Source organism: Oncorhynchus gorbuscha, linkage group LG11 (assembly GCF_021184085.1).
Source record: "Oncorhynchus gorbuscha isolate QuinsamMale2020 ecotype Even-year linkage group LG11, OgorEven_v1.0, whole genome shotgun sequence".
In the NCBI taxonomy this organism is placed as follows: domain Eukaryota; kingdom Metazoa; phylum Chordata; class Actinopteri; order Salmoniformes; family Salmonidae; genus Oncorhynchus; species Oncorhynchus gorbuscha.
In genome coordinates, this window is record NC_060183.1 from 69,262,586 (window position 1) to 69,286,680 (window position 24,095).

The 24,095-nt window shown below is 44.7% G+C and overlaps 1 protein-coding gene across 1 annotated transcript in view; it reads left to right on the forward strand.

Moving 5' to 3' along the window:
* Positions 1-21,664, forward strand: part of LOC124047936 (neuropeptide FF receptor 2-like) — a 36,580-nt gene extending 14,916 nt beyond the window's left edge. Inside the window, exons 3-6 of the mRNA XM_046368285.1 lie at positions 14,618-14,717; positions 14,875-14,995; positions 15,153-15,923; positions 18,452-21,664. Coding sequence (XP_046224241.1) covers positions 14,618-14,717; positions 14,875-14,995; positions 15,153-15,923; positions 18,452-18,469 — 1,010 coding nt within the window. The 3' untranslated portion in view covers positions 18,470-21,664. The remainder of the gene's footprint in view (positions 1-14,617; positions 14,718-14,874; positions 14,996-15,152; positions 15,924-18,451) is intronic.
* Positions 21,665-24,095: the final 2,431 nt, after the last annotated feature.

Genomic DNA, 24,095 nt, shown 5'->3' on the forward strand with positions numbered 1-24,095 from the left:
TGTAGTACATAAAAAAAGGTGTTTTTCCAGACTGAAAAGATTTTATTGCCTCAAAAAGTTCCTCTTCTGTAAATTGGCATTCACACAGGTCTTTCTGTAAATTTGTTTATTTTACATTATTATTATTAGTAGTAGTAGTAGGAAATAAATCCTTAATCCTTACAGTTAACATAATTCAGTGGAAATGGATGAGACTGAAAAGAAAACATATGCTTAAATATTTTGTTTCCTCTTTCAAAATATAATTTGGTGAATCATTGATAACTCCGTCATTTGTATCGAGTTTCTGGAAATTATTTTCGGTAGACTTTCTGTGTTGAAGATTCAAGAACATTTTTGTGCATTTTCCCCCATTTTTCATCCAATTCGCTTTATTTTTGTACTGCATTACACTTGGTCGTTCTTGAATAAGTACCTCCATTTCTTTTTGTTGTTCCTCTAACATTTTTGTGCCTCTATAGTACAGTTGCCAGTAACGTCTACCTGCGCTATTACTTCCTCCGTTTATTTTATTAGTCTAATCTCTTTTGACTTTGTACAAAACAAAGTTAATTATGAATGATTTTGTCTTAGTTAAGAACAAATTGTCATCCAATAGGCTTTCATTAAATTGCCAATATCCCCGTCCACGTGGAAATTCTGTAAGAGTTATATGGAGGCCAATTCCTATGAATACTTAAAAAAAAACTTTTGATGCTAGCAAGAATGAGACTAGGAAGTAATCAAAAGTAAACCAATTGTCCAAATTTTCCACCCACTAAAACCTCCCCCAATATCTAGGTCTGTTGTCACTAAGACCATCAGACCATCTCCCTGACTCACGATGCACCTTTGCGTCCTAAGGCAAACCCTTGGCTGCCAATTGGCGTTGGCCAGAGGGAAATGTGGGCAGTCCCATGATAACATAATTATCTATTAGGGTGTCTAACAGAACTAACCAAATAACATGGAAAACAGTCAGATTTAAAAAAATATATGAATACATAATATTAAAATAAATAATAACAGCACACAGCACAATCTTATACATGCATGCTCATATTTGAAAGTCCTAGCTAGGCTATAAGCATGTCAGTCTATCCTGCTCAATTCATTGGATTCAATTGTTAAAAAAAGAAAACAACCAAAATATATCACAAGTCCAGTACCTATTTTTAATGTCCATTACATGCAAGACATATTTCATGTAGTCCTCATTATATCATGTTGTATTCCGACAAAAAAAGGAAGAAGGAAAAAGGAACAGATTCTAACGGCCTCTAATGACCGCAAGTAAAAAATGTGTCTTAGGCATCACATTATATCCTGTTGTATCGTGCCATGGCTGTGCCAGAGCCGACCGCAAGCCAACCCTGGGCACTCCCTTATGGGAAGGCATACTCAAGTTCAACTCACAATCGATTCCGACACAGCCACAACACGACAGCCAAGAACACATGTAGTACTGACAATCCAGAGCGAGTACAGCTGTAAAACCAACCCTCTCTCCACCCTACACATGATGTTTTTTATTCCAGGGTCGTTGCTCGATCACCTCAGCTGTTTTACACCTAGGTCTATATCATTAGGATCAGGAATATAAAAGGTAGGATAAAGAGCTTATATAGAAATATATAATATACCTTTCTCTCGTTAAGAGAAGTGCTTCCATAAGACAATTATTGTATTAGTTATATCGTTAACTTGAATCCCTTTATCCCACTGTTAACCAGCCCACACACACTAGAGACAACAACCCTGTTGACAATACCTAATCCATCCATTTGCCGGTGTGTATCGGAAGAATAATCATCCTTTACATTTTTATATTGAGATTTATTTAAAAAATGTAAAAGGATAATACAAATTGTTTTAGGATCGTAAAGGCCTATTCCAATAGAGAACCTAAGCAGGTTTTTAATTATATAATCCTTTATCCTAGCCCTATAATACATCTATTCATATTTATTAAGTTTTATCTTAAAAGCTAATAATTCTGACCTAGATAGTTTGTGTGTATACATTGAAATTAAGATAAACACAAAATACTTCGACCAGGGCGTGACAGAACCCCCCCACCCTAAGGTGTGGACTCCCGAACGCACCTCAAAACAATAGGGAGGGTCCGGGTGGGCGTCTATCCATGGTGGCGGCTCCGGCGTGGGACGTGGACTCCACTCAAAACCTGTCTTAGTCCCTTCTCCTCGCGTCCTTGGATAGTCCACCCTCGCCGCCGACCATGGCCTAGTAGTCCTCACCCAGAACCCCACTGGACTGAGGAGCAGATCGGGACTGAGGGGCAGCTCGGGACTGAGGCAGCTCGGGACTGAGGGGAAGTTCAGGAGTGAAAGAAAGCTCAGGAGTGAAAGGAAGCTCAGGAGTGAAAGGAAGCTCAGGAGTGAGAGGAAGCTCAGGAGTGAGAGGAAGCTCAGGCAGGTAGATAGATCTACCAGATCCTGGCTGGCTGGTGGTCTCAGCAGATCCTGGCTGACTGGCAGATCCTGGCTGACTGGCAGATCCTGGCTGACTGGCGGATCTGGCGGATTCTGGCTGACTGGCGGATCCTGGCCGACTGGCAGATCCTGGCAGACTGGCAGTTCTGGCAGATCTGGAAGAGTCTGGTTGACTGGCAGATCTGGAAGATTCTGGTTGACTGGCAGATCTGGAAGAGTCTGGTTGACGGGCAGATCTGGAAGATTCTGGCTGACTGGTAGATCTGGAAGAATCTGGCTGACTGGCAGATCTGGAATATCTGGCTGCTCCATGCAGACTGGCGGCTCTGACTGCTCCACGCTGACTGGCGGCTCTGGCTGCTCCATGTAGGCTTGACAGCTCTGGCGGCTTCTTACAGACTAGCAGCTCTGGCGGCTCCGTGCAGACTGGCAGCTCCTTGCAGACTGACAGTTCCTTGCAGACTGGCAGCTTCTTGCAGACTGGCAACTCCTTGCAGACTGGCAGCTCCTTGCAGACTGACAGCTCCTTGCAGACTGGCAGCTCCTTGCAGACTGACAGTTCCTTGCAGACTGGCAGCCCATTGCAGACTGGCAGGTCCTTGCAGACTGACAGCTCCTTGCAGACTGACAGCTCTGGCTGCTTCATGCAGACTGACAGCTCCTTACAGACTGACAGCTCCTTGCAGACTGGCAGCTCCTTGCAGACTGACAGCTCCTTGCAGACTGGCAGCTCCTTGCAGACTGGCAGCTCCTTGCAGACTGACAGCTCCTTGCAGACTGACAGCTCCTTGCAGACTGGCAGCTCCTTGCATACTGGCAGCTCCTTGCAGACTGGCAGCTCCTTGCAGACTGGCAGCTCCTTGCAGACTGACAGCTCCTTGCAGACTGACAGCTCTGGCTGCTTCATGCAGACTGGCAGCTCCTTACAGACTGACAGCTCCTTGCAGACTGGCAGCTCCTTGCAGACTGGCAGCTCCCTGCAGACTGACAGCTCCTTGCAGACTGACAGCTCTGGCTGCTTCATGCAGACTGACAGCTCCTTACAGACTGACAGCTCCTTGCAGAATGCCAGCTCATTGCAGACTGGCAGCTCCTTGCAGACTGGCAGCTCCTTGCAGACTGACAGCTCCATGCAGACTGACAGCTCTGGCTGCTTCATGCAGACTGACAGCTCTGGATGCTTCATGCAGACTGACAGCTCTGACTGCTCCATGCAGACTGACAGCTCTGGCTGCTCCATGCAGGCTGGCAGCACCTTGCAGACTGGCAGCTCCTTGCAGACTGGCAGCTCCTTGCAGACTGACAGCTCCTTGCAGACTGACAGCTCTGGCTGCTTCATGCAGACTGACATCTCTGGCTGCTTCATGCAGACTGACAGCTCTGGCTGCTCCATGCAGACTGACAGCTCTGGCTGCTCCATGCAGGCTGGCAGCACCTTGCAGACTGGCAGCTCCTTGCAGACTGGCAGCTCCTTGCAGACTGACAGCTCTGACTGCTCCATGTAGACTGGCAGCTCTGGCTGCTCCATGCAGGCTGACAGCTCTGACTGCTCCATGCAAGCTGACAGCTCTGGCTGCGCTGAACAGACAGGAGATTCCAGCAGCGCTGTAGAGGAAGAAGGCTCTAGCTGCGCTGAACAGGCGGGAGACTCCGGTAGCGCAGGAGAGGAGAAAGGCTCTGATAGCGCTGAACAGGCGGGAGGCTCCGGCAGCGCTGGAGAGGCGGGAGACTCCGACAGCGCAGGAGAGGCGAGGCGCACTGTAGGCCTGATGCGTGGTGCTGGCACTGGTGGTACTGAACCGAGGACACGCACAGGAAGCCTGGTGCGGGGAGCTGCTACCGGAGGGCTGGGGTGTGGAGGTGGTACTGGATAGACCGGACCATGCAGGCACACTGGAGCTCTTGAGCACCGAGCCTGCCCAACCTTACCTGGTTGAATACTCTCGGTCGCCCTGCCAGTGCGACGAGGTGGAATAGCCCGCACTGGGCTATGCAGGCGAACCGGAGACACCGAGCACAAGGCTGGTGCCATGTAAGCCGGCCCAAGGAGACGCACTGGGGACCAGATGCATAGAGCCGGCTTCATGGCATTTGCCTCGACGCTCAATCTAGCCCGGCCGATACGCGGAGCTGGAATATACCGCACCGGGCTATGCACCCGCACTGGAGACACCGTGCGCACCACAGCATAACACGGTGCTTGCCCGGTCTCTCTAGCCCCCCGGTAAGCACAGGGAGTTTCCGCAGGTCTCCTACCTGGCGTAGCCATACTCCCTGTGAGCCCCCCCAAGACATTTTTGGGGCTGACTCCCGGGCTTCCTTGCCAACCGTGTTCCCTCATATCGCCGGCTCCTCTCTCCGGCTGCCTCTGCTCTCCTCGCTGCCTCCACCTGTTCCCATGGAAGGCGATCCCTTCCCGCCAGGATCTCCTCCCATGTGTAGCAACCCTTGCCATCCAATATATCGTCCCATGTCCATTCCTCATTGCGCCGCTGTTGCTGCCTTTGTTGCTTCTCCTGCGGCTCCTGCCTATCGACACGCTGCTTGGTCCTGTGGTGGGTGATTCTGTAACGGTTTTCATGTGGTGAAGGAGAGTCGGACCAAACTGCAGCGTGTAGATTGCGATCCATGTTTAATAAACAACGTAGACACGAATAAACACAAACACTACAAAACAATAAACATAACGAAAACTGAAACAGCCTATTCTTTGTGTTAACTAACACAGAACAAGGACATCAGGACACTAAGGACAATCACCCACAACACAACCAAAGAATATGGCTGCCTAAATATGGTTCCCAATCAGAGACAACGATAAACACCTGCCTCTGATTGAGAACCACTTCAGACAGCCATAGACTTACCTAGAACACCCCACTAAGCTACAATCCCACTACATACACACCACATACAAAAAGACATGTCACACCCTGGCCTGACCAAATAAATGAAGATAAACACAAAATACTTCGACCAGGGCGTGACAGCCACAAGTCTGGTTTATCCTTGGGAGCAATTTCCAAATGCCTGAAGGTACCACGTTCATCTGTACAAACAATAGTACGCAAGTATAAACACCATGGGGCCACGCAGCCGTCATACCGCTCAGGAAGGAGACGTGTTCTGTCTCCTAGAGACAAATCAATCCCAGAAGAACAGCAAAGGACCTTGTGAAGATGCTGGAGGAAACAAAAGGTACAGGTACAAAAGTATCTATATCCACAGTAAAACGAGTCCTATATCGACATAACCCGAAAGGCCGCTCAGCAAGGAAGAAGCCACTGCTCAAAAACAGCCATAAAAGATCCAGACTACGGTTTGCAACTGTACATGGGAACTAAGATCATATTTTTTTGAGAAATGTCTTCTGGTCTGATGAAACAAAAATATAACTGTTTGGCCATAATGACCATCATAGAAACTTTGTGGGCAGAACTGAAAAAGCGTGTGAACCCACAGTCTAAAACACATCTGAAATACAAGCCTCGCCAGCAGAGCAAAATCAAAGAGAGAGAGGAGACTTACTCAATGCGATAGTCGGCTGGGGCCCACGCGATGGCAAAAGAATCCAGGCTGGGTTACCAGAGCGACAGCCAGGGAGAGAAGGGCTTCAGGGGAGAGGCCATAGGACGTGGCTAGGGATGCCATCTGGGCAGGCAGTCTTGTGAGGGTTAACACGCTTAAATGTCTTACTCATATTGGCCATGGAAAATGAGAGCTCAAAGTTCTCATGAGCAAAGATGGACCGCATCGGCAAAACTGTGTTTTCCCCAATGTGGGTGAAGGAGGTGTTTAGCGTATCCAGAAGCAAGGCGATGCGCCTGGTTTTCCCTGTTATTGTCTGGAGTCTCTGCCACATACGTCTCGCATCTGAGCCGTTGTATCTGTATTGACGTTTTGCCTGTTTGATTGCCTTAGGGAGGCTATAGCTGGGCTGCTTGTACTCGTCCATGTTCCTAGTCACCTTGCTGTCTTTAAATGCTGCCATCTATCCACTGTGTTTGGTTTGGATAAGTTCTAATTGTCCTAGTGGGAACAACATCCTATATGTACTTCCTGATGAACTAGGTCACAGAATCCGTGTATACGTCAATGTAATTACCAGTGGTAACCCAGAACATATCCCAGTCTGTGGGATGAAAACAATCTTGAAACATGGATTCCAATTGGTCAGACCAGCGTTGAACAGTCCTTACCAAGTGTACTTCCTGTTTAAGTTTCTGTCTATAGGAAGGGAGGAGCAGAATGGAGGTGTGATCTGATTTGCTGAAGAGAGGGTGGGGGAGGGCCTTGTAGCCATCCCGGAAGGGGGAGTAACAATGGTTTAGAATTCTTGATGAGTGAGTTGTGAAGGCGATGTGTTGATACATCTTCTGTCACATTGTCCTCAGATTTGCTTAATTAAATAAATGCAGCCTCAGGATATGCAGTTTCTAGTTTGCACAAAGTCCAGTGTAGTTTATTGAGAGGCTTGAGGATAGAAGCTGTTCAGGAGCCGTTGTTCTCAGACTTGAGGCAACGGTACCGCTTGCCATGCGGAAGGAGTGAGAACTCTCTATGACTTGGGTGGCTGGAGTCTTTAACAATTTTCCGGGCCTTCCAATCACACCACCTGATGTAGAGGTCCTGTATGGTAGGGAGCTTAGCCCCAATGATGTACTGGGCTGTCTGCACCACCCTCTGTAGCACCATGTGATCAAGGTCAGTGTAATTGCCATACCAAACAGTGATGCAGCCAGTCAATATGCTCTCAATGGTACAGCTGAAGAACTTGTTGAGGATTTGTGCCAAATCTTTTCAACCTCCTGATGTGTTAAAACGAAAAAGTGGTGCAAGGTAGTATCCTCAGTAGCTACAGGAAAGAAACCGAATCTCATGGAGAACCCTGGATCATCCCCTAGGTTCCATCAAAAACTGCATCCATTCTCTTCTTAATTGTTTAAGTCAGTAAATGATTTTACTTTCACTACAGTGAATAAACTGTATCACAGGTCTCACATCTTATGGCTTGACACTTGACAGCTACAGGAGACGGTAAAATACAGCCGAACACGGTCTGTTAAGAACAGCATTAACACTGTGATCCCGCAATAAAACACTTAAAACTATGGTTTTATAGGTATAAAATGTGTCTTAGAAATATAAAATCTCTCATGCATTGAGTTGTTCAACTGACTAGGTATCACCTTTCCTGAAGTGTATTTAAAAAATAAAAAACACTGAAGCGCAGAATCGCAACACCAATTTATTTTTTGCCTCAGCCACAACCCTAAATCTAACACTAGCTTCATGTCCACACTCCGACTCAACCCTAACCTTCGACCACAACCCTAACCCTAGCTTCATGTCCACCCTCTGGCTCAACTCTAACCCTCGACCACAACCCTAGCCCTAACTTCATGTCCACCCTCAGGCTCAACTCTAACCCTCGACCACAACCATAGCCCTAACTTCATGTCCACCCTCTGGCTCAACTCTAACCCTCGACCACAACCCTAGCCCTAACTTCATGTCCACCCTCTGGCTCAACTCTAACCCTCGACCACAACCCTAGCCCTAACTTCATGTCCACCCTCTGGCTCAACTCTAACCCTCGACCACAACCCTAGCCCTAACTTCATGTCCACCCTCTGGCTCAACGCTAACCCTCGACCACAACCCTAAATCTAACAGTAGCTTCATGTCCACACTCCGACTCAACCCTAACCCTCGACCACAACCCTAGCCCTAACTTCATGTCCACACTCCGACTCAACCCTAACCCTCGACCACAACCCTAACCCTAGCTTCATGTTCACACTCCGACTCAACCCTAACCCTCGACCACAACCCTAGCCCTAACTTCATGTCCACACTCCGACTCAGCCCTAACCCTCGACCACAACCCTAGCCCTAACTTCATGTCCACACTCCGACTCAACCCTAACCCTCGACCACAACCCTAACCCTAGCCTCATGTCCACCCTCCGACTCAACCCTAACCCTCGACCACAACCCTAGCCCTAACTTCATGTCCACACTCCGACTCAACCCTAACCCTCAACCACAACCCTAACCCTAGCCTCATGTCCACCCTCTGGCTAAACCCTAAACCTCATCTACAAACCTAACCCTAACTTCATGTCCACACTCCGACTCAACCCTGTAATGGTCATATTCTGACAGCTGATAGGTCCAATGGATAAAATCAGTCCAAGAGCATCAACCATTGCTACTTCTATACCTACAGCACTTACTTAAAGTGACAAAGTCATGAACTTAGTGCTTAGAGTGCTATCTACTTTTGCCCAACGTCTATTACACAGTTTCCAATCACTCTGCTTGTCTTTCCAAGTATCCCCTTGCTCAGTCCCTATACATTTTTGTTAATGCTTATGTTCTTTTTCATAATATTTTTTTTGTTACTACCACAAATACATGCTGCCACTAAGACCGCACTGAATGAGCTGTATAAGGTGTCATGACGTGGCCCTCTTTAGGTATAGTGAGTGGATTCCCCCTCTCTCCCTCCTACACCCAGGTTCTGTTATCTCAGGTCGTAAATTCCTGGAGGAGACTCTCTCCTCCTGGCCATGCAGAAAGAGACACATAGAGAGCAAAGGAACTCCTTCTACATCACAGAACTTGAGAACTGAACAATATCCATGTTTTGGAGAATGTATAAACGGTCGGTGGAGAAGCCAGCTACTACCCGGTCCGTTTTGGTTCATGTTTGTGACCTCATGAAAGACAATACAGCCACATTACCATAACTCTGTTTATACAGGAGCCTCCAGTTTGCGTCTAATTATTGTATAAAATGAATGAGTACAGATTAAATTATTTGTGAAATGATGTAATGTGATTTTAAACCGTTAATGTGAGAGAATTGTATTCCCTTTAAAGTTTAACTAAGTCATTGGCCCGCCCCCATGAGCACAGACATGATCTGGCTCATGGGACAGCCCTTTTCTACTGTTACGAATAAAACCCCCACCTGAAGAAATCCTCTTCGGGCCATGCGTACTTCATCATATCGGCTTAGCCCACTAGGGAACCTCCCCTATCATTTCCTTGTAACCATATCTACTGTTTGTTTGTTTGTGTATTTCCGGGATTATTTAGTTAGTTAGTAAATAAATATTTAAGACAATTGGTGTATGGAAGATTCATAGTAAAGGCTGGGTTTGTGCAGATAACCAACAATTTATGACATTTGGAATGAGACTAATGTGAGGTAAAGAATAATTAATTAATTAATTAGAAGATTAATTGAGTTATATTAGGAAAATTCTAACTTTGTAATCTGAAGATCTTCCTTGGTGCCCCAACATCCTAGTTAAATACATTTACTGAATAGCATAGCGCTACATTCAATAAATATTACTAAAAATATTTATGTTCATGAAATCACAAGTGCAATATAGGAAAACACAGCCTTTTGTTAATCCACCTGTCAAGTCAGATTTTGATATTATGCATTACAGCGAAAGCAATCCAAGCGTTTGTGTAAATTTATCGATCGCACGACAAAACATTAAGTACACTTAGCATCAGGTAGCTTGTTCACGAAAATCAGAAAAGCAATCAAATTAATCGTTTACCTTTGATGATCTTCGGATGTTTTCACTCATGAGACTCCCAGTTACACAACAAATGTTCCGTTTGTTCCATAAAGATTATTTTTATATCCAAAATACCTCTGTTTGTTTGCCGCATTATGTTCAGAAATCCACAGGAAAGAGCGGTCACGAAAACGCAGACAAAAATTCAAAATAGTTTCCATAATGTCCACAGAAACATGTCAAACGTTTTTTATAATCAAGCCTCAGGTTGTTTAAAAAATATATAATCAATAATATATCGCCCGCAAATGTCTTTCACAGTAGGAGAGGGAAAAGCAATACCTACCCAGACTCTGTTGCACGAGCAAAACTCATGTGACCACTTGACGCGATGCTATCGTTCTGGCTCATTTTTCAAAATAAAAGCCTGAAACTATGTCTGAAGACTGTTGACAACTTGAGGAAGCGATAGGAAAAGAAATCTGGTTCATATCCCTTTAAATCCAGCAAAGGGAGGCTATGGAACATGGAGTTTTCAAAATAGAGGCCACTTCCTGTTTATATTTTCCTCAGGGTTTCGCCTGTAATATCAGTTCTGTTATACTCACAGACAATATTTTGACAGTTTTGGAAACTTTAGAGTGTTTTCTATCCAATACTAATAATAATATGCATATATTAGCAACTGAGACCGAGGAGCTGACCGTTTACAATGGGCACCTTTTCATCCAAGCTACTCAATACTGCCCCTGCAGCCATAAAAAGTTAATAATGCCAAAGACACGACAAAGGCCATAAGCAAACAAGAAAATGCTCACCCAAATACGACACTCCAAGTGGCCAGGGATTTTAATGCAGGGAAACTGAAATATTTTACCTCCTTTCTACCAGCAAGTCTACTGTGCAATTGGAGATGAAAAAAACCTTAGGTCACCTCTTTTCTATACACAATGACGCAGACAAAGCTCTCCCTTGCCATCCATTTGGCAAATCTGACCAATACTCTATCCTCTTAATTCCTGCTTAGAAGCAAAAACTCAAACAGGAAGTACCAAGGATGCGTTCAAAATTGAAGTGGTCCGATGAAGCGGACGCTAAACTACAGGACTGTTTCGCTAGCACAGATTGGAATATGCTACGGCATTCATCCAATGGCATTGAGGAGTTTACCATATTAGTCATATTAGTCACCAGCTTAATTAATAAGTGCATCGACGACATGTGTCCCCGCGCCGTATGTACATATCCTAACCGGAAGCCATAGATTGCGAGCAACATCCACACTGAGCTAATGGTAGAGCTTCCACTTTCAAGGAGCAGGACACAAATCTGGACACTTATAAGATATCCACTATGCCCTCCGATGAACCATCAACAGGCACTTGTCAGATGTGGCAGGGCTTGCACACTATCATGGACTATAAAGGGAAACCCAGCCGCGAGCTTCCCAGTGACGCAAGCCTACCAGAGGAGCTAAATGCATTCTATGCTCGCTTCTGGCAGCTGGCATGTTTCTTCACTGACATTTTCAACCTTTCCCTGACCCAGTCTGTAATACCCACATGTTTCAAGCAGACTACCAAAGTACTCATGCTCAAGAACACCAAGGTAACCTGTCTAAATGACTATTGCCCCATAGCGCTCAGATCTGCAGCAATAAATTGCTTTGAAAGGCTGGACCCACTCCAATTCACATACAGCCCCAACATATTCTTCCTTGGTCAGCTCTCCCGCTATCTCTCTCAGAATGACCTTCTTGATCCAAATCAGTCAGGTTTCAAGACTAGTCATTCAACTGAGACTGCTCTTCTCTGTATCACGGAGGCGCTCCGCACCGCTAAATCTAACTCTCTCTCCTCTGCTCTCATCCTTCTAGACCTATCGGCTGCCTTCGATACTGTGAACCATCAGATCCTCCTCTCTACCCTCTCCGAGTTGGGCATCTCCGGCGCGGCCCACGCTTGGATTGCGTCCTACCTGACAGATCGCTCCTACCAGGTGACGTGGCGAGAATCTGTCTCCTCACCACGCGCTCTCACCACTGGTGTCCCCCAGGGCTCTGTTCTAGGCCCTCTCCTATTCTCGCTATACACCAAGTCACTTGGCTCTGTCATAACCTCACATGGTCTCTCCTATCATTGCTATGCAGACGACACACAATTAATCTTCTCCTTTCCCCCTTCTGATGACCAGGTGGCGAATCGCATCTCTGCATGTCTGGCAGACATATCAGTGTGGATGACGGATCACCACCTCAAGCTGAACTTCGGCAAGACGGAGCTGCTCTTCCTCCCGGGGAAGGACTGCCCGTTCCATGATCTCGCCATCACGGTTGACAACTCCATTGTGTCCTCCTCCCAGAGCGCTAAGAACCTTGGCGTGATCCTGGACAACACCCTGTCGTTCTCAACTAACATCAAGGCGGTGGCCCGTTCCTGTAGGTTCATGCTCTACAACATCCGCAGAGTACGACCCTGCCTCACACAGGAAGCGGCGCAGGTCCTAATCCAGGCACTTGTCATCTCCCGTCTGGATTACTGCAACTCGCTGTTGGCTGGGCTCCCTGCCTGTGCCATTAAACCCCTACAACTCATCCAGAACGCCGCAGCCCGTCTAGTGGTCAACCTTCCCAAGTTCTCTCACGTCACCCCGCTCCTCCGCTCTCTCCACTGGCTTCCAGTTGAAGCTCGCATCCGCTACAAGACCATGGTGCTTGCCTACGGAGCTGTGAGGGGAACAGCACCTCAGTACCTCCAGGCTCTGATCAGGCCCTACACCCAAATAAGGGCACTGCGTTCATCCACCTCTGGCCTGCTCGCCTCCCTACCACTGAGGAAGTACAGTTCCCGCTCAGCCCAGTCAAAACTGTTCGCTGCTCTGGCCCCCCAATGGTGGAACAAACTCCCTCACGACGCCAGGACAGCGGAGTCAATCACCACCTTCCGGAGACACTTGAAACCCCACCTCTTTAAGGAATACTTAGGATAGGATAAAGTAATCCTTCTCACCCCCCTTAAAATATTTAGATGCACTATTGTAAAGTGGCTGTTCCACTGGATGTCATAAGGTGAATGCACCAATTTGTAAGTCGCTCTGGATAAGAGCGTCTGCTAAATGACTTAAATGTAAATGTATATTCACAAATGAAACAATCTCTATTGCACTCTACACTTCCCTTTCCCACCTTGATTAAAATAATGCATACGTGAGAATGCTGTTTATTGATTACAGCTTAGTGCCCTCTAAGCTGATCACTAAGCTAAGGACCCTGGGATTAAACACCTCCCTCTGTAATTGGATACTGGACCCTCTGGCAGGCATACCCCAGGTGGTGAGGTTAGGCAACAATACGGTTCTCTACGCTGACCCTCAACATGGGTGCCCCTCAGACGTGCGTGCTTAGCCCCTTCCCGTATTCACCCACAACTGCGAGGCTGCACACAATTCCAATACCATCATTACGTTTGCTGATGACACAACGGTGATAGACCTGATCACCGACTACGATGAGACAGCCACCAGGGAGGTCAGAGACCTGTCAATGTGGTGCCAGGACAACAACCTCTCCCTCAACATCAGCAAGACAAAGAAGCTTATCGTGGACTACAGGAAACGGAGGGCCGAGCACACCCCATTCATGACAACACCCTTTTCCCCCTCAGGGGGCTGAAAAGATTTGGTATGGGCCCTCAGATCCTCAAAAAGTTCTAAAGCTGCACCATCAAGAGCATCTTAAATGGCTACATCACCTCTTGGTATGGCAACTGCTTGGCATCAGACCATAAGGCGCTACAGAGGGTAATGCGTACGGCTCAGCTCCCTGCCATCCAGTACCTCTATACCAGGCGGTGTCAGAGGAAAAATTGTCAAAGACTACAGCCACCCAAGTCACAGTCTGTTCTTTCTGCTACCGCAGAGCGTTACCGGAGCACCAAGTCTGGGACTAAAAGGCTTGAGAACAGCTTCTACCCCAAAGCCATAAGAATGCTGAACTGTTAAATAAATGGTTACCCGGATGTTCTGCTTTTCGCCCCCCACTGGCTGGCCTTTGCTGCTTTTTGTTCTATGTTGCTCTGTCTGTATGCTATGTCTTGCTTGTCCTATGTTGCTATGTCTTGCTTGTTCTATGGTGCTATTGTCTATATTGTAATTGTTTTTAATAACCTGCCCAGGGACTGCGGTTGAAAATTAGCTGGCTGGCTAAAACCGGCACTTTTACTGAAACGTTGATTAATGTGCACTGTCCCTGTAAAAATAAAATAAACTAAACTAAACTACCTACATGTACATAGTACTTCAATTAATCAATCAACTACCACGTACCTCACTACACTGACTCGGTACCGTTACTCCTTGTATATAATCTGTATATTGCCTCGTTATCGTTAATTTGTTGTGTTATTTTGTGTTACTTCTATTTTCTTTTTATTTCTTTGTTCATTTTCAAACTGCATTGTTCGGAAAGTGGCTCGTAAAGTAAGCATTTCACATTAAAGGCTACACTTGTTGTATTCAGCGTAACTGACAAATAACATTTTATGTGAAAAGAGATTCAACCTCAGAATCCATTTCACATGACTCATTATTTGTCCCAGATATCTCCTTTCTTGTATATTCTAAATATGTCTCTTTTGACAGGCTGGCCTTTTGGGAGGTTAGTGTGTAAACTGAGTGGGATGGTTCAAGGCATATCAGTGTCAGCTTCAGTCTTTACTCTGGTGGCCATAGCTGTGGATAGGTGAGGTTTCTTTCAACTGATTAAATCATTTTATGAAATTTATTGTGCGTGTTTGTGTGTGTTTAGTAAATTTCAATGCAATTTCACAGCAGAACAGACAATTTCACAATACAGACATTTTACAGAATGCTCTCCCCCTCACCTTCCGTCTGAACAGGTTCCGCTGCATCGTATACCCCTTCAAGCAGAAGCTGACAATCTCCACCTCCACACTGATCATCATCATCATCTGGGTGCTGGCTATCTCCATAATGTGTCCCTCAGGGGTCATGCTCCAGGTACACTGTCTAATGCTGGTGCATGTCAGGTTTTATTAATCAACGGATTTGAGAGGGACACATCAACATGTCAAGTTTAACATCAATGTAAAGCGTAAGCATCAGACACATTTTCATCCCTTTCTGTTTTTTAAAATTGCGACTCTGTATTTCTAAGGTGACCAAGGAGCAGCGTGTCCTTATCCTACTGGGGGACGGCTACAACAGCACCCGCCCCTTCTACTGGTGCCGTGAGAACTGGCCCAATCAAGAGATGAGGAAGATCTACACCACCGTCCTATTCGCTAACATCTATCTAGCCCCATTATCACTCATTGTCATCATGTACGCCCGCATCGGATTCACCCTCTTTAAGACAGCCATACCCTCCTCCGGCGGGTGCAGTGGGAGTGGCAGCAGCGGTGGGACGAAACCCAGCCTGGACAACCACCGTCAGTCGAAGAAGAAGAAGAGGGTGATCAAGATGCTGTTGGTAGTGGCGCTTCTCTTCATCCTGTCATGGCTCCCGCTGTGGACGCTGATGATGCTAAGCGACTACGCCAGCCTGACGGCAAGCCAGCACCGCATCATCAACATCTACGTGTACCCGCTGGCCCACTGGCTGGCCTTCTTCAACTCCTCCGTCAACCCCATCATCTACGGCTTCTTCAATGAGAACTTCCGACGGGGGTTCCAGGCCGCATTTAAATTCCAGCTGTGCTCCGCAGTCATGGAGCGCCAGAAGACCTACTCGCATCGTATCCAAGGCAACGCAGTGTTACCAGCGAACCTGCACCTGCCCACCGGGGCTGGCTCAGGGGGGTCGGAATTGGCTTTGGTGAACAGGAAGGGGCTGGGTCGGGAGGAAGTTGTCGGGCGGACATCCGGCGGGCGATCGTCAGACAGCGACGTGAAGGAGCAGGATCTGATCATGGAGGATCTGGAGAAGGTATCCTAGATTTGAGCATTTCAAAACATACTGTATTGGGACATGTACAGGACAGATTTAAACATTTCATAGATACTGTATGTGCCATTGGGACATGTAGTGGACAGATTTAAAGATGTGATTTTAATCACATATACTGTAACACACATACTGTACTGTACATGCCATAGAGAGACATTCATATAACCTGGAGTAGGTATCAGATTTAAACATGACATTTAAACATGTACTGTTACATTTACTGCAATACCCATACTGTGCAATAGACATTCAGGAAATGCAGAAGGTATCCCAGAACACACACATACTGTACCTGCCATAGAAACCTGAGGCAGACGCTGCACTGAGAAGACCCTAACACCCACATAATGTGTCCATGGAGAAGGTATCCCAGAACACACACATACTGTACCTGCCATAGAAACCTGAGGCAGACGCTGCACTGAGAAGACCCTAACACCCACATAATGTGTCCATGGAGAAGGTATCCCAGAACACACACATACTGTACCTGCCATAGAAACCTGAGGCAGACGCTGCACTGAGAAGACCCTAACACCCACATAATGTGTCCATGGAGAAGGTATCCCAGAACACACACATACTGTACCTGCCATAGAAACCTGAGGCAGACGCTGCACTGAGAAGACCCTAACACCCACATAATGTGTCCATGGAGAAGATATCCCAGATTTAAACACTGAATTTGAACATGTACTATAACACATACACTATACGTGCCATTGCCCATTGGGACCGGCCAGAGGAGCCAGACCCTGCAATGAGCACAGACGATACAGGCTGGGTCCCAAATTGCACCCTATTCTCTAAATTATTGCAACAACTTGCCATGTGGCCCCGTTTTTAAAGGATTGTGGGTAATTCCATTTTTTTTTTAAGATTTCATGACACTTTTACACAATATTATATGCATGTTTGAAGAAAGAAAACTATATTTCTATATTAGTATTAAGCAGTTTGTTGTGCTTTGAGGTGTACTGGATCATGGTACATGGATATCAAAGCCAATGACACAACATTTTTCCAACATCAACAATGTAATGAGCACCACCCTTAATGACCGAGGCAAATGCAACATTCCACACTGCTTGCAGCTCTACCACCACTTATTCTACTGCTAGTGAGTGGATTGAGCACTATGCTCAACAATGTCATGAGCACCACCCTTAATGACTGAGGCAAATGCAACATTCCACACTGCTTGCAGCTCTACCACCACTTATTCTACTGCTAGTGGATTGAGCACTATGCTCAACAATGTCATGAGCACCAGCCTTAATGACCGAGGCAAATGCAACATTCCACACTGCTTGCAGCTCTACCACCACTTATTCTACTGCTAGTGGATTGAGCACTATGCTCAACAATGTCATGAGCACCACCCTTAATGACCGAGGCAAATGCAACATTCCACACTTATTCTACTTATTCTACTGCTAGTGGATTGAGCACTATGCTCAACAATGCCTGCGAAAGTGGGTTAAAATGACTGATAATCAAAAACATAAATCAATGTTAAAACAATAAGACACAATTTACATTTACATTTAAGTCATTTAGCAGATGCTCTTATCCAGAGCGACTTACAAATTGGTGCATTCACCTTATGACATCCAGTGGAACAGTCACTTTACAATAGTGCATCTAAATCTTAAAGAGGGGGGGGGGTGAGAGGGATTACTTATCCTATCCTAGGTATTCCTTAAAGAGGTGGGGTTTCAGGTGTTCAAAATGATGAACTAGATCTAACAGATAACAGTTGGATCTAAGGCATTTTTTAGATGATGGACTTGTGAAAAAAGAAATGTTAAGTATATTATACATACAAATACCTCATCTTGGAAATACTCAAAATGTTGAGTATTTTTCAAATTACATTTACACCATTTAGGAGACACTCTTATCCAGAGCAATTTACAGGAGCAAAGCCTTGCTCAAGGGGACATTGACAGAATGTTCACTTAGTCACATCGTGGATTCGATCTAGGGACCTTTTGGCCATAACCGCCAGACTACCTGTCACTAAACTAGCACAATATGTTTTACGCTGCAGGCACATCTCTGCTTAGCAGAAGTATGTACAATCTGTCTAAACATCTCTTTCTGAATGTCATTGATATGTTTCATTATTGTGTCCGTGTTTAGTGGATGGTGGATTAATCCATACAGAGACACTGATTGTGGCAAAGAGGGAAGATGATTAACAGGGAATTATTTTTATACACAATTCTTGATTATGTTCAATTACATGCCAATCTCTCTATGGGGTAAGTCTGATTGGAAAAGACAACATTAACTATAGATGTAAGAAATGTTTGATTTGAGCATCATCTTGTATCATACTGCACTTTGATTGTCTTGTCTCAAACATTGCATTCCATTTGCTTGCACCAAATATGCAACCTTCCATTCCAGTACCTCTTTTGTATTGAAAACCATAAGTAGAACATATTGTTCTTAAACTGATGTTTAAGGGGGCACATTTTCTCTTTTTTTTCCTTCCACAGGTTATATATGACCTATGAGACACACTTAATGTCACAAAGAAATTGTGCAGTCAACCTTCATTCAGCCGAGCAGTAGCCAATGGACATCAATTTCCTCATGGCTCTTTAGGGTCATGACTGACTGGTGACATTTAAGGATGACATCTCACACCTAAGAGGGACATCTTATTGAATGTCATATGATATGCATGGATTCATCCTTACCAGTGGACAATAGAGTACCTGCGCCTCTTTCTGGGCTACGCTCAGTCAAAGAGGGGAGTGAGAGGATGGATGCAGAGGGACACTTGTTGGGCTCCACACCTCTCAGTCAAAGGGAGGGGCACTTGTTGGGCTCCACACCTCTCAGTCAAAGGGAGGGACACTTGTTGGGCTCCACACCTCTCAGTCAAAGGGAGGGACACTTGTTGGGCTCCACACCTCTCAGTCAAAGGGAGGGACACTTGTTGGGCTCCACACCTCTCAGTCAAAGGGAGGGGCACTTGTTGGGCTCCACACCTCTCAGTCAAAGGGAGGGGCACTTGTTGGGCTCCACACCTCTCAGTCAAAGAGGGGAGTGAGAGGATGGATGCAGAGGGACACTTGTTGGGCTCCACACCTCTCAGTCAAAGGGAGGGGCACTTGTTGGGCTCCACACCTCTCAGTCAAAGGGAGGGACACTTGTTGGGCTCCACACCTCTCAGTCAAAGAGGGGAGTGAGAGGATGGATGCAGAGGGACACTTGTTGGGCTCCACACCTCTCAGTCAAAGGGAGGGGCACTCAGAGCCGAGGCGAACGCAGTGATGTGCCTATTCAGTTGCCTTGGGACTGATTAGAACATGACAAGAGACCATGCAGGGATGAGAGATGCCTCCTGATGCTGCACACTTTAGACAAGAGGACTGGGAATAAAAGGGAATAGAATCCACCAACCACCAACAATTAAAGCAGTGTACTTATGAGATACAGCGAAGGATATTATTTTATGTTGTTTTGTTTGTATTTTAATAGTGATTGTGAATATTCATTTTTTGCTGCTTTTCTGTGTGCCAAAATATTGTAAACTCTTCTGCTGAACAGGAATAGTTGTTCTGACTAAGTTATCCTTGTTAACAAAGAAAATATTACTTTATGACTGACAGCCTACTTCATTTGGAGGCTAAGGAATCTATATGTCATATAAATACAGTGGCGGTGGAATTCTGTAGCTGTATTCATGCATGTTTTACTCTTTTGGAAAACCTTTATGATGTTGGAAAACCTTTATGATGTTGGAAAACCTTTATGATGTTGGACAACCTTTATGATGTTGGACAACCTTTATGATGTTGGACAACCTTTATGATGTTGGACAACCTTTATGATGTTGGACAACCTTTATGATGTTGGACAACCTTTATGATGTTGGAAAACCTTTATGATGTTGGACAACCTTTATGATGTTGGACAACCTTTATGATGTGGAAAACCTTTATGATGTTGGAAAACCTTTATGATGTTGGACAACCTTTATGATGTGGAAAACCTTTATGATGTTGGAAAACCTTTATGATGTGGACAACCTTTATGATGTTGGACAACCTTTATGATGTGGAAAACCTTTATGATGTTGGAAAACCTTTATGATGTTGGACAACCTTTATGATGTGGAAAATAACTGGTAGCCTAATATTTCACTTCCATCATGGTTTCTAGTTCCCACGCAACACTGTGTCTTAAAATAGTAACATAACATCACAGTTATGTCAGTCGACACAATGACACTGTTTGGAAACAGGGAATTATGGATCTAGACCAGGGCTCTCCAAACTTGTTCCTGGAGAGCTATCCTCCTGTAGGTTCTCGTTCCAACCCCAGAAGTATAGCCTGATTCGGCTTATCAACCAGCTAATTATCAGATTAAGGTGTGCTAAATTAGGGTTGGAGCAAAAACCTACAGGAACTGTCCCGTTCGTCATATGAATCGGACCAAGGCGCAGCGTGGTATGCGTACATTCTTTATAAGGATGAACACAGAACAAACTAACCAAAATAACAAAACGACATGTGACGCTATACAAATGAGTGCTAACAGGAAACTACACATAGACAAGAACCCACGAACACAAAAAATAAATATGATCCCCAATCAGAGACAACGATAAACAGCTGACTCTGATTGGGAACAATATCAGGCCACCATAGACATACAAATTACCTAGACCTACAAAACCCCTAGACATACAAAAACCTAGACAATACAAAAACTAGTATACCCACCCTCATCACCCCCTGACCTAACCAAAATATAAAGAAAACAGAGATATCTAAGGTCAGAGCGTGACAGGAACGGGGTTTGTTGTATAAAAGGGTTTGTTGTTTGTTGATGTACTGTATCATATCTGTCAAAGTGATCAAATGTCATCAAATGTTATGATAGGTTGTCTGTTGTTGTCATGAAACTGACAGGGCTGTGATTTGTCATGAAGTGTTGCCACAATAGCGGTGTTGTGATTGTCCGGTTCAAGAAATATGTAACATAAAAAATATAAAAAATACCTCCGCTTATCAGTTGAAGATGAGTCTACCCAGCCTCTGAGATTGTACAATCATTTGAACTGTTTACAGCTGCTAAGTAATCATAATAAATCAGTTAAAAATTATTTAATTTTGAAGATGTCACAGGCGTGTGTTCCCACATGAACAAACAGTTTCGTATTCACTGTAGTGGTTTTGCGGACTGTACTGTAGTATTCACTGTGGTGTTTTTGCAGACATTACAGTAGTATTTACAATAGTGCTTTTGTTATATCATTGACATAGCAGTGTGGGCTTTGCCTTTGAGGAAACCTACTGGACAAAATACTCAAAGAGCAGATTTTCTATAACACGTAGGTAGGATTCAGAGCTTCTGCTCTTTGTTTAATAAACTGTAGGGGACACATTATATGGTCTATACTTGGCATGTAGGTTTCGTATTGGTGGCACACATTGGGATATGGGTTCATGGGCAGTGTATATGCAAATCAAATACTTGAATGTATACTATAGTAATTACTGTAGTGTTTTTGCAGATATTACTGTACTATTAAAGTGTTTTGCAGACTAGTGTTTTTGTGAACATTACTATAGTATTTGCTGTGGTGTTTTTGTGGTCTGTAGTATACTGTAGTATTTACTCTAGAGTATGCTACAACATTCTATAGTAAGTACTACACATGCTCGAGGTATACTACAGTGTGTAGTATAGTATTCTACAGTTTACCACAGAATTCTATAGTAAGTACTGTAGTATTCTATAGTAAACTGTACTATTTTACATGTGGGTTGTTATGTTGTGTTACTGGGCTTCTGCGTAAATGCTTTGTACTCTGTATGAGCGTATCATTGCTAATGGAGGAGAACATTGTGGCTTCAAAATAAACATGTTATAAATCTACATGGAAAAGAAGTGGTTGAGTCACTGAGTTTGTGAACGAATGTATGCTTTGAGGGACTTGTAATTCACCATGAAATTCATTTTCACTTATCAGTTTCACATCACTTTTTCAATATATCAATGTTCTGTTCACTAGCAAAATCCAGAAATCTACTGTATGCTATGGAGATGAAACATAGAGAATAGTGAATAGTATACCAAGTCTGCTGTGAGATTTGGACTGTGCTGGATATTTATAAGAGGAGTATGGAGTCAATTGGGTTTTAGAGAGCTCAAATAGTTCCTAGAGTTTCATCATCCTTGTCTGAGTTTTGGCTAGTAGTCTTATACAGAAGTAGTATAAAAGTAATTCCATCTTAATGTCCCCCCGGGACTCAATAAAGTTATATTATTGTCTATTCAACAAGGACTCCACCACATTTAGACATGGAATTCACCACATTGCCCTTGTTGTTGGCAACACATTTCACAGGAATGGCACAGAGCATTATAATTACTGAACCTACTGTAGTAGCACTTACCATTTTTGGAAAGTGAAGTGAAGTGCTACTGCATAATTGCACACCTAGTCTACTTATAGCCTACTAATGGTATTATATGGTTCTGTTACAGGGTAATAAACTGGCAGCTACACTTGTATAAGATCTATGGCATGTTAAGTGTGGCTGTTCAGTTTAGTAAACCCTGTAGCGATTCCAGCCATTTTAGCTAAGCTAATGGATTCTGTGAATTTTCAATTTAAATAATACCTAATTCCAAAATAAACAGACCAGGCTACAGATGAAACAAGGGGATGAAACAAATGTCAAAAATAAATGTGCAAACCTTTTTAATCCACAGATGTTTTTAATCCTAATGGATGAACATGGAAGGTATACGGTATACGCTGTCAATGAAAACCCTGAGACTTGCACTCTCCTTCTTTCTCTCTCTCATTCTCACTCATTCTCTCTCCTCTCTCTCTTTCTCTCTGCCTCTCTCCACTATCTCTCTCTCCCTCTGCCTCTCTCTCTCTCTGCTGCTCTCTCTCCCACTCTGCCTCCCTCTCCCTCTCTCTCTCTCTCCTTTATCCCTCTCCATTCCCATCTTTGTCTGTCTTCCAACTAATCCTGCAGGATTACACACTCACGGCCCTCCTATAGCACATTGCCAAATCACATCCACCGGTGCCTGCTAAAGCTTAATCAAACCTAGCAAAGTACTCTGCGTGTTTGCTGCTGTTACAGTTGTTATTGTTGTTGTTCTTAATTCTCCACATACTGTGCCTCGTTGAAAGGTAAATCACTTGCTACCAGGCTAAGGCAGTGCAGCCTGCACCTCCCCATCTGTTCGCAGGCACGTGTTTAACTCTCATCACATAGGCCAGAGCTCTCAAACCCTGTTCCTGGTAGGCTAATGCAACTTTAATGTGAACTCACAACACCATTGACACAGTAAATCATGAATGCAGCAGGCGGGTGCTTCTATATGTGGCTATATAGCTTGGATCTCCTTTCCCCAATGTGTAATTCATACATACATACAGTGCCTACATACAGTGCCTACATACAGTGTCTACATACAGTGTCTACATACAGTGCCTACATACAGTGCCTACATACAGTGTCTACATACAGTGCCTACATACAGTGCCTACATACAGTGCCTACATACAGTGTCTACATACAGTGTCTACATACAGTGCCTACATACAGTGTCTACATACAGTGCCTACATACAGTGTCTACATACAGTGCCTACATACAGTGTCTACATACAGTGTCTACATACAGTGCTTACATACAGTGTTTACATACAGTGCCTACATACAGTGCCTACATACAGTGCCTACATACAGTGTCTACATACAGTGCCTACATACAGTGCCTACATACAGTGCCTACATACAGTGTCTACATACAGTGCCTACATACAGTGCCTACATACAGTGTCTACATACAGTGCCTACATACAGTGCCTACATACAGTGTCTACATACAGTGCCTACATACAGTGTCTACATACAGTGCCTACATACAGTACCTACATACAGTGTCTACATACAGTGCCTACATACAGTGTCTACATACAGTGCCTACATACAGTGTCTACATACAGTACCTACATACAGTGCCTACATACCCCTTGACGTATTCGGTCCTTGTACACCGCTGCATTCTCTGTTGTTATCATCTATGCACAGTCACATTAATACTGTAACTCTACCTACATGTACATATTACCTCAACTAACCGGTGCCCCCGCAC